Source organism: Temnothorax longispinosus, chromosome 2, assembly GCF_030848805.1.
Source record: "Temnothorax longispinosus isolate EJ_2023e chromosome 2, Tlon_JGU_v1, whole genome shotgun sequence".
In the NCBI taxonomy this organism is placed as follows: domain Eukaryota; kingdom Metazoa; phylum Arthropoda; class Insecta; order Hymenoptera; family Formicidae; genus Temnothorax; species Temnothorax longispinosus.
This window is the reverse complement of record NC_092359.1, coordinates 8,445,940-8,458,186: the sequence shown is the minus strand read 5'-3', so window position 1 is coordinate 8,458,186 and position 12,247 is coordinate 8,445,940. Positions and strand designations below refer to the sequence as shown.

Genomic DNA, 12,247 nt, shown 5'->3' with positions numbered 1-12,247 from the left:
CATCAGGGTGCTCCTCGCGTCCAGAACCGCTACTAACAGCGAAGTACGCATGTTGGCGATGGCACGGTTCCGTTTTATCGATTATTTGCTAATTTATTCATGTTTGCGAGTAGACGACGACGCGACGACGCCGTATACTGGCCATCGGAGCCGGTCGATTCGACGGACCTCGCTCGTCGGCCACAACACGCGAGCTGCCACATTCCATGCCGCGCCATTATAGTCAGTCGAGGACCGTCCCGACGGACGAGTCGTGCCACTCGCATGATCATCATCGAGGACCGTCGCCGATTCGTCCCGCACCGTCGCCGCGTCCCCGATGTCGGACGTCGAGGAGGAGTCGAGAAGCGAGAAGCGGCTGAAAATCGTGCTCGTCGGTGACTCCGGCGCCGGCAAAGTGAGTTTTTCGGCGTCGCGTTCTTCATCCTCGCGTCGTAGACGCCGCGACGGCCGACAGAGGTGGTTGATCCCTAGTTTCGAGACCCAAAGATATTTAATAGCGTGCATCTGTCCGTTTAAATTTGTTTGCCGATCACCATGGTGAAAAAACGGTATAGCAAGAGCCTTTCAACAGGTGATAGGGAGAGCTTATCGAAGAGCACTTGATAAAACGTCTTCCTTTCGTAACGACTGTGCGGGCAGTGAAGTTGACGAGTGTTTTTGAGGATGTTCATATAATTCTTTACGTGGAGTTAATGTCAATATTATTAATAATGCGGTTTTTTTTATTGCCATATGTTTCTGTGATAAATGTACGGCTGCAATATGGATTAACGATGAATGTAATGCGCGAGCTAAAATCGATGAAACTTCTGGCCGCGACACTTCGTGCCTCTGGATCCAATATGCGGAAACTTTCGCAACATGCGACGCTCGCGGTTTATCGTGATTCCTCGACTTGCCAATGATAGAACAATAAAGCAAATTGGTAGAGATGAATTTCCTAATCGATGCATTTTTGCATTAATGAGGCAAAATCATGTAGGTCAAATATGAATTTATTAACCTTCGGAAGAGCTATTCTCTTTCTCTCTCGTCGTTTCATATCATATATGCAGAATGTATCGCAGAATGTATGCAGAATGTATGACAAACAGAGAAAAATCGGGCACTCGCGCGATATTTCTTGCGTAATTCGAAATAAACTCTCATACATTTTTGGGCACAACTTTTACTTATTCAGCTAAAATTTAATGTAATTACAATTTATCACATTTTATAATCCAGGAAAAAATGTTTCATATATGTAATTATATATAAAATATGTCCATATGTTTTCTTTCTCTTGTATAATCTCTGTTCGTATACAATATGAGAAAAATAACTTTTACATTATTTTTTTTTAAATAATGCAAAAATTATCGTTTTAATTACTTTTTAATTTTTTTCAATTCATCGAAGATAATACGTACAGTAGGAATAAACATTAGGAATAAATTAGGATCGGAATTAGGAAGAAATTAAGCAGATCGATGCTTGTTTGTGACACGCGATAAGCAAACAATATTGCTTTAACTACAATTTTAATTTGTCAATCAGCAGTTACTGCACGGCTGTCATTACCGCGCGGTTTTATTGATTGCGTTTTACGCGTGTGATAACTGTTATTTCCCTGCTGCGACGCCTGTCATTCTTGATAATTGAAATTCAAGGATCCTTCTTTAGACCAGCATCGTCCAGAAGTTTTGCAACAACGATTTCACCAGGCAATACGCACCTACCGCCGGCATCGACTTCTTCCTCAAGAATATCAGCGTCGGCTGCTACAAAAATGTTAATCTGCATTTATGGGACGTCGGCGGGCTCGCTCTGCACGGCAACATGTTGGACAAATATGTATTCGGAGCGCACGTAAGGCCAATTTTTGCCGCTGCTTTTATCTTGCCAAAAGAAAAATTTTATTAAATTAAATTAAATTGATTTTATTTAATTAATATCGATATGCCTTTTTGTTTATGCGCTAATTGTATATATGTTGTTGCAAGCCAAATGTATTATATTTATGAATCAGATCATTCTTTTGGTGTACGACGTCACGAATAGCTCAAGTTTCGATATTTTGGAAGAGTGGCTCAGTAAAATCAGGAATTTCATCGGCGCCTACGACGAAATGCCTCTAATGGCGTTAGTAGGTAACAAATGTGACATGGACCATCAAAGGACAGTTAAGAGAGACAGGTCGCATCGATTCGCCGCCGAAAACGGATTGGCTTATCACGACATGTCTGCGAGAACTGGAGAATCGGTAATTTTTTTTTCTTTAAAAACGTACTTTAAAAAATGTACATATATATAGATAAATATAGATTTCTATTTATACAATATATGAATACGAGTTATAAAGATTCTTACTGTACTTTCAGGTATCTTTGTGCATAGCAGGTTTGGCGGCGCAAGTCTTGGGTGTCCGATTAACAAGAACGGATCAAGACTTTCACAAGCCCATCATTATCGCCGAAATTGGGGACACGGTAGACATGAATGCAATACACAAAGTCGTAAAAAGGATTCCTAATAAGAAGCAACACTCGATTGCGTTCCATCCCCATTTCCCCGCTTCGAAATCCGCGGTATGCGCACTGCAATGATGATCATCGGACAACTCTTTAGAATATATTTTTTATGTAAATTTATACATATTAATTCTATTAGATTCGACAAAAATTGTACAATTATAGCCGTAATGAAAATAATAAACACCGTATTTCATACATGATGTTAGAAAACATCTCTTGCATAATCAATTGTATATGTTATATAAGTTTCATTCATTTGAGTGCGCATGTATTTATAACGGCAAACGCATAATGTCAATATCGAGAATGTATTTTTTACAATTGGATCTTGCGCGTAAATATATCAAATTTGTGTATCGCGGATCATATTTAAAGTATATACCGTATAGATGAAAATAAAACTTATGTAGTGCGGGGCCAATGGACAAATATGATCACAGAGTTTGTCTACTGTAGATTGAAAAACAGATTTATTAATCGCATCTCGTTAGTTGTGATAATAGTTACACGCGCAATATATTATTTATATAACAACATTAAAAATACCTTTATAATAGTAAGAATCATTATGAAATAATAACAAAGCGCATGGTATAATGCAAAGATGTGTAACATTATATATATTGGTAGCTCACAGAAGAATTCAAAATTACTAGGAAGATTTATGAAATATCGTATTGCAAGCAGTTTCGTTCATCGAAAAGTCTGACAGAGCTTGATTAAAGACTCGATATAAAAAATATTCCAATAATAAAAATGTCAAATAAAGAGAAGTTCTGTATTCTCAATTTTTAAAAATATCGAAAGAATGGTCTTTAAGATAGGTATTCCACATATTATCCTTCTATATTTTACAAACATTGTTATTAATAGCACTTGTAGTTCTTTACAGTATTATACGCAAAGCTATTTTTTAATCAAAAACACTTTTGCCTCATTTATCGTCTCTTTCATAAAAAGTCAATTCAAGCACATATACAGTAATCTTTTTATCTTTGAAAATTTCATCTAATTGCTGGGCATAATGTCGCAATCATCTGCTTATGGCACGATTCTCTGCTTATGCTAAAACTGCAGATGCTGCGTTAATACGCGCAAATTAATATACATTTAAATTAATATACATTAATTTATAAATTGCCAATGTCTTTTCGATAAACATTCCAGTAAAATGTGACTCTGTGTTGTTTGTAGACAATTCGTTTATAATTAGAAGACATAACATGAAGAAGAGCATTTTGTGCGTACATGATTGGAAAGACTGACTTTATATAATCCGCGTTATATAAAGATGTGTTCGCGCGCGCGCGTTACGTATATGTATAATATATAATATATAATAATTTTCAAAATCTAAAAAACAATAATTTGAGATCTAGCATGCTTAATAAAATTACAATAAATTATTTATTTTAACGCTAAAAAATCATATTTTTTTGTTTAATATATATTTATCAATAGATTACTATATATAACTATCTTTATACACCGTCTATCTCTGTAAATTATTCAGAACATTAATAGTGCATTTATGATTTCTTTTTTGCATTTGGAAGAAAAAAAATAATTACATATAAATAATTCTTCTAAATGGGTGACCTAAATAAGAAATATCTATTATTATAGTTCTATTATAAATAATGCAATTATTTCCACCGAGATAAACGAGATTTACTAATTTATACGGACGGTGTGCAAGTTATGATTTGATTTACTTCCTTATCAAATTACATATTATCACATATTCTGTACAACGATTGCTCAATATGTAAAATTACGAGTTCAAAATTTTTACATTTTTCACTGATTATCCACGCCGTTCTTAAAAAATAATTACTAAAAAATTTTTCACAATTATACTCGCGAAAAAGATTCGCGTTCTTTTTCTCGCGTATTATTTTAATAAAATTTTCAGTCTCTTATTATACCACAAAGAACATGAATCATCTTCGCCTACTTATTTCGAGAAACTGTCGTTTTTATACTATAAATCAGATTTTGTGAGAGGTCTCCTTGGCCACGCATTTATCTCCAAAAGTTTCTCCTTAATTTTCCACAACTGATTGAGCTTTTCGTTTAGAGGCGCGACATACGTGTCAAGCCACTCTTGTACCGTATAATTGTCATAAATATCTTCCATCGCTGCACGCATATCTTTCTCGATATACATTATTTCCATTCTATGCCTGTCCAAATCGGTAACCGCACGCTCGATGTAACTAGGACTCGCGAAAGAGTATTTGATGTTGTACGGTTTTAACCATCCTTTGTAGGTATTATCCTGCTCCATCTTCGTTATCTCTTGCGTCAAAGAGTAAAGACGTAAGACAGCTGCGTATACCGACACTCCGTGGAAGCCGCACTTGGTCCAGCCGTACTGTGGCTCCGGTATGCTTAACGAGACGATACCGTCGCATTGTAGAGCTTCGGATAGACGATCAGGTAATTCTACGGGGAAGCCGTTTGTATCCGAGGCTTGTAATATAGCTAAATTAATGGCGAGGGACGGCAGTCCTATCGGCAGTAATTCGCAAAGGACACTGAAGTGATCGTATCTCTGCCATCCGGTCAACATGACACCCTTGAACGTGATTTGACTCGAGTATTTCTGAATGATTTCTAGCCAACGCTGATGATTCTCCATGTGATACGAAATGTCCGTGTAATACCTGTCCGGCGAGGTGGCTCCTTTGAACGCTGTCGCGACCCAGACCTCCTTCCACACCGCGGCGTAACTTTCCCACAGCTGATCCGTTAACGTCGTGCCGGGATCAGTGGTGTACTTCCAAATGACTGGCTCCACCATCGAGTGAAGGCCTCGGTCGATAATCTCCTGCGGCGATATATCGCGGAATTCGTCGTCCCACATAAGTACGGTCAGCTCCGGATATTTCTGTTTAATATATTTGACCACCGCGGAAACGTGATCCAGAAATAATTGGCGTTTGCTCCACTGCCTCTTGGCCATAACGTCCAAGCATCTCGAGCATTCTCCTATCTGATAAACCTCGTCCGCACCTATGTGCAAATATTTCGACGTCGGATGCGCAGATACGACCTGGTTTATCATTTCGTAGATTAACGGTAGTGTCTTATTATACGTAGGGCACAAGACTTGCGGGTAACGCGGAACTTCCCTGAAGTCCTTATACTTGTCCAACTTGAGAACAAATTCCATATGACCGAAGGTCTGTATCAACGGTATGACGATCAACTGATTGTTCCTGGCGATACTCTGAATCTGGACGATGTCCTTCCTGGAGTAAGAGTTGCCGGCGCGTATGTCGTCGATGCTGTCAGCAAAGGGAAACATGTCCTCGTACTCCATGAGGACGCCGGTGGCCCCCAGCTTTCGCAGCAGGGGAAACAGATAGCTATAATAGCTCATCTTCGGCGGGGCGCCTTTCAGATCTAGGTGGACGATCTTATGGCCCTTGAACAGCGGTGCAGTGCCGTCTGCAAACGATTTATCATGAGTTAACTCGTTAACCAGTCTGTTCCTACCGTTCCTCAAATCACCCGTCATCCGCCCGTCTACTTGCTGCCCTAATCTGACAGCGCCCCGAGGGCCGTCGGTGACTTCACCTGGTTGTTGGTACACATCCTCGGCTCTCAGACGCGCGCTCCCGATCTTGCCCGTTGACATCTCGTCGATCTCGTTGCTCAGTATGTGGTATATGACGACCAGCAGGACGAAGCTGATCGTCGCGACGACCATCAGCGACGCACGGCCCCGTAGACGCGTCATGACGTCGGGAAGAGTTCGCAGCGTAGGATCAGCTCTTCGGGGATCTCGAGACGCCGTCGAAACACTCGAAACCTATCGCACGGTCACTTCCATCGTTCGCGCGATCTCCGCGACAGAGAGAAAGAGGGAAAGAGAGAAGGAGAAGGAAAGAGAAAGGGAGAGAGAGAGAGACGGCGTTTATAGTTGTGGAGCAATGCGGGAGACACGCTCGGCGTTGCTCGACGAGTCGCGAGCCGCACGCATTCCCGCCGCCCTCGGGAGACGGACGTTCGTCGACGGACGATCTCTCGAGCGCGAGAGTAATCGTGACGAGTCGCGCTGGGCCGCCGAGCTATCCAACGCGCGCCGTCAACGCGTCCTCGGCGCCTTCGTGGACGAGAGCGATCGCTCGAGAGAACGTGGCGTAGCGTCGGACCTGTACTTCGGAGTTAATTCGGACACTTCGGAGCATTCGGAGTATTCGGACTGGCCGGACGCGTACAACACAGGCGCGGTGCGAGCCACGCGCGCGGTCTGTCGGCGTCGCCGAGAGACACCCGGAGCCGGAGATCGGAGAGGAGACACGGAGACGCCTCGATTCTCTCTCTCTGCGGCACGCGGGCTCTGCCGCGCTGCGCTCCGCTGATCCGTGGGGATTGGGGATATGTGCGTGGCGTAGCGGGACGATATAATTATTGATTCCTGTATCTCACGCTACGCCGAGCGACAAGGCAGGCCCGTTTTGAATTTTCAGCGCGGCGAGCGGAGCGAGGAATAAATTGCGGCGAACCTTTGTCCATATGGGAGATGATCCTCTGAATGAATAAGCGAAAAAATTTGATGAACTATAAATCGCGATTAAGGAGGAGCTCATTGCGATAGATTCTAAATAAATATGCGCTTTGGATATCGTCTTTTCCTTTTTATATTGCCCATTACTTACCGGTTTTATTCCTTTATATAAGCACCACACCTCGTTCTGACGGACTGATAAGTTTTATTAGGCGCTAGAACAACCGATAAGTTATCGTTGAACCATTCGAAGTAACTATCGTATTTAGATAAGATACAGAAATATAAAATGTATATATATACATCGGTAGTACATAATATTCCGTTGCCACGCGAATAAAAAAACTTTTTGAATAGCTGATTGCCCGGAAAAAATTAAAAGAAAAATTGTTTTTTGTAAAATTTGACTTTTTGTAAAAAAATTTTTGTACAGGAAATTATATCCCACACAGCACAGGATATCCTGAGGGACATTTGTGCATCCGCTGGATATCCACCGGATATTGAATATCCACTGGATATCCACCGGTTATTGAGATATCCCAATTTGTCTGTAGGACGTCCCTCAGATAAAGTGTGCTGTGTGGGATAGCTATTCAAAAAGTTATTAATTTTCTATTCACGTGGTGACAGTACTACCGACAGATGTTATATTTGTGGATCTTATCTAAATACGATAGTATTAAGTGATTACACAATACTCTATGTATAATCACGTGTATAATCATTTTATATACAATCATCACATTTATACATATATGATTATTGATTACATATGGGCATTTTTTCTCATTTTTTTCACACTTCACTTACAAAAGAGAGAAAGAAAAATCAAGATAAAGATATAATTGAGAAGAGAGTTTGATTTACTCATTTCAGTCGCGCGTTTAGTTAAACAGCTTCGAGACGATCTACTTATTCGGCAGAACTGTCGGCGATCGATTCAATCGGCAACGGAGATAGTGCCGGAAGCTATCATCGGTTGCGATCGCAAGCGGTATAGGGCGAGCGAATGTCGTCACGCTCGCACGTTACGTCGCGTTGCATTTCCGTCACGCGGATATCAATTAAATATTAATTTGCCGGATGCGCGCAAGCATTCCTGGCATGGTTCTCCGTCCATTCGTTTTTTTCATTGAAAAAATATAAAAATGCGCGAGAACTCATCGCCCACCTCGTCTCTCCCAGGTGCATTTACGTAGATAGCGCTTTTACAATTTTGTCCTTGCTAACAATAAGATGGAATAAAGTGTAAAAAAGGGTAATTTGGATAAAATTAATTAACACGCAGGAACATTGTAATTGTGAAACGACGCGACATCTGTCGAGACGTAGGCGAATTCCTCGACGGATCTGAGGGAATGACAATGAGTCATCATATTATAAATCGATGCACAGTCACAAATTTATTATTTTCATAAATCTTTTGCGAGCGATATTTATGGATCTATTAAAGCCGATAGACAATAAAGAAAAGATAGCAATAATGCTTAACGAGAAAATGTCATTAACGTCATAAAATGACTCGAGACGATCTATCTACAATCTACATCGAATTTTAGAATAGAAATTCTACTTATAATTTTACGTGTCGTTTGATATATTATATTTTGTAATTTATTATACATATTTCATGTATTCTGATTTAAATGTTTTTCGAATCAAGCCCGCTTGAATCAATCCGCGAACTCGTGTGTCGAAATTCAGACAATTCTATTTAAAATAACAAAAGCGAGAGTAATGATTGAACAATCACTACAAATTGCGAGTGTATGTATATACATGTTTCCTCGTTTTCGCGATCTCTCAACCGGCATGAAACGGCTGCATTATATCCGGCGTTAAAATATGCACATCAGGAAGTGCGTCGCATCGCGGTCGAAGCGTTTCGTAAAAATCAGATCGGTTGAGCGTATAGCGTTATTACAACCGCAACGTCCGTATATATATTAACATAAACAATGTAAGGCCGAGTCGTTTAAAAGTCTATAAAAAATATGTTATAACAGGATTTATATAATATAAAGCTAAATTCTCTCCCTCTCCTACCCTCAATTATTAATCATGATTTTAGATCGTTTCTATCTTCATTATACAAATCTTCTTATATTTTTTTTCCTAAGATAGGTATTAAAAACGATTTCTTAGAAGAGGAGGGTCTAGTTTGTATCAAGAGAAGAGAACATCCTGATCCAAAGTCGCCCATTAAGAAAGGATTTCCGTGCCGTCTGAGTCACACAGCTCGCTGAGTCGAAACGCCCGATTACTCCGTATCTTCTTCGACATAATCTCGAGCACCCAGCCCGGGATCGCCGGTTTTCATGGAATGCCGGGACACCCGTTACGCGAGTGACGAGCGTGAGTCACATCTCTGCGGCAACGAAGGGAAGCAGGAGCATGATTCCAGACAATAAAATCGTTTAACGACTGCACCGCGCGATTCGAGGCACCGCAGACACGGTCGAAAGAGCGATTCGAGGTCGCAAGAGGCGCATACGATTATCGGCGCGTTTCCCTTCGCGGTCTCTTTGTCGAAAATCGTGTGAGAGATCCTGTGTAAAATTTGTCTGTAAACGCCAACACAAGCACACGCCCTTCACCTTTGATATTTTATGTTTGCTACGAGCGCCATTGTAATTTGTGTATAAACAAATTGATAAATGATAATACACATAATTCGTATTAAAGCCTAGTGGTGTCAGGCGATTTCTAGAACTCAAATAGAAAAAAAATTTGTTAATTTCAAAAAATATTTAGTTCGATACGTTCAACTAAACACTAAACATTTTAGTTAGTTAACTAAACTAGTTAAGAATTAATTAATTCAACTAAACATTAGTTGAATTAATTAATTCTTGATTAAAGAAACTAAATAAATTGTTGAAAGAACTAATGTTTAGTTAATTAACTAAAATATTTAGTTGAACGGATTAAATATCGGACTAAATATTTTTTGGGATTAACAATTTTTTTTCTCAGTGTAGATTTGCCGTACTAATATATGTACAATATAATACATTATACATGTAATACATATAATGTACTAATTTAATATCGTTAATAATGCATATTGTTAATATTGTTAATACATAATTAATTGCAGATAATTGACTGCGAGGGTTGAAAGAGAGAAAGAATGTTTATATCTTTCGATATTGGATTATAATAAGAAAGTAGCAAGTCGAAAGTGCTTTATCTTGGGTTTCCAAGTACGTTTCCTAACGCAAGAACTACGTGAAAGTTTGCTCGCCTAGTTTTTCCTATAGGCTTTATACAATCGCAGTAAATCACTTCTGCGTAGTTACTTAGTATTCCGTAATGTAGATGTGCTCCTCTCTCTTCACACTTATCCCCTTCTGCGAAGCATGAAGATTTATTGCTTCGTAACGAACAAGTTGGTCAAACATCGATCATCATCGACGTATGTATATAATCGCAATTCTATTAATTTATCTTAATAACATTTGACTTCCCGTTTCACATACAAGATGATTCAACGGTTGTACCATCTCTAGTCGTTTTTAAAAATTTTATGGGCTGCGCCCGATTTTTATGATTTTCAACATCTTTGACTGAACTTTTCAAAGTAGAGCTTTCACTATGACATAAATTGTAAATTAAAGATTAAAAATTGAAGCAAATAACAAAAACTTTTGACACCCTTTGTGCGCTCGATCTTAATATATTTCTGTAAAATTGCTGAAGAATACGTGTTATGAATAATTTCTTCCACAATTCCACAACAAAACAGATTATTCCATCAAGTTCACGTGCCACAGATATACATGTAGCGTGTAACATATGTAATCATTAAACTGCATCTTCTTTGTGATGTAGTCTTGCAACAACAATGCGCTTCCGCAGCAACTTATGCAGACTGAAGAATTGTCGAGCGATTATTCAGAAGTAGTGACTCAAGCGTGCACTTATGCGAAGTATATTAGGTATATAAAGTTTCGCGCGCGGTTCTATGTACCTATATGCAGATATACGAGACGAGACTGTCAGTTATCAGCGTAATCGCATAGTCGCTGTGTCTTCGCCGTTATCTTGCATAAAATTCTTCAGGCATATCTGCGATATATGCATCATAATACGCACCTGTATTTTTATCGCAATTAAGTCGTACGAATGTCGCAGAGACATAAAAAAATCTAGAGTTTTAGAAACTTTTTACGATAGAAGCAAATCATACCTGGAGAACGTTTCCAAGATAGATTCGCGGTAATTGTTCACGCTTTGTATGTAATAAATATTATATAGCAATTTATTTGACTTACAAGTTGAATTTGTCGTCTTGAATTACGATTACAATTCAGTTCAACAATTTGCTATATACGAGAGATGATATGATTGAGATTCTCAGTGGAACGGTTAAATAGAATGACAACGATTTACTTTGATAAAGTTAATAAAAGATTGTAATTTTTTACTTGATACATTAAGTTAATGTTTTAATATTAACAGATTATTTTAAAGTGATTTTATAAAAATTAATTTGATCGTAGTTATACGAGTTAGTAAGATTACATTTTAATTTTCTCACTTCAATCAATGTAAATTCTTTCTTGCATCGATTTTATGCGAATATCTTATTAATTTTTGGAATTAATTCTATTCTAGTTTCGGTAAACGATCGGGTATCTTATAAACCTCGATTTATTAATCTACAAAATCCTGCGGTTCTGATGATCAATATTTGAGTTTTTACTCATTATTCGTAACTCTATACAGATCGCCTTTTGTGTACTCAGCTGCTGACTAACTGCGTAAATTCCTCTCAGACGCAGCATCAAACATGCGTTGAAAGCAGCTCGAAATAATTCCATTTTTCGAGTTTTCGCTTACATGAAAATAAGAAGGAACGGATTAAATTTTTTTTGATCAATAATTGGCATCAATCATAAAGTTGTCGATAAAAATTTTTATTACTAAAGAATACTCTGTTATTCATACACAATTCAAGCACGTTTCTCCAAAAATTAAGATACATATCCTACGTTCTATTTATCTTTTTTTATCCTTGGAAGGTACAGGAAGTTGTCTAATAAATTCTTAAAAAGCAAGATACAAAAAATTATTAACAAAAAATACAAGATATATCTGTAACATTATGTTTCGCACATATTACATTGTATTACATGCTTCTTTCGAGCAATATTTCATCGACGTTCATCGTCCTCCCCCCTTCCCTCCTCCCCCCTCGGGCCCC

General features: G+C 38.7%; 2 protein-coding genes across 2 annotated transcripts; one reads left to right on the top strand and one right to left on the bottom strand.

Moving 5' to 3' along the window:
* The first annotated feature begins 128 nt into the window (after positions 1-128).
* Positions 129-2,716, top strand: LOC139808898 (ras-related protein Rab-28). Its single transcript, XM_071771411.1, has 4 exons — positions 129-397; positions 1,666-1,851; positions 2,012-2,245; positions 2,364-2,716. Exons 1-4 carry the CDS (start codon positions 320-322, stop codon positions 2,586-2,588), a joined length of 723 nt encoding a protein of 240 aa, XP_071627512.1. The 5' UTR covers positions 129-319; the 3' UTR covers positions 2,589-2,716.
* LOC139808887 (hexosaminidase D) lies at positions 2,601-6,843 on the bottom strand. Its single transcript, XM_071771389.1, has 2 exons — positions 6,102-6,843; positions 2,601-5,972 (listed from the first exon to the last, which is right to left on the bottom strand). The coding sequence occupies exons 1-2, from the start codon at positions 6,262-6,264 to the stop codon at positions 4,501-4,503; spliced, it is 1,635 nt and encodes a 544-aa protein (XP_071627490.1). The 5' UTR covers positions 6,265-6,843; the 3' UTR covers positions 2,601-4,500.
* Between the last annotated feature and the right edge of the window lie 5,404 nt (positions 6,844-12,247).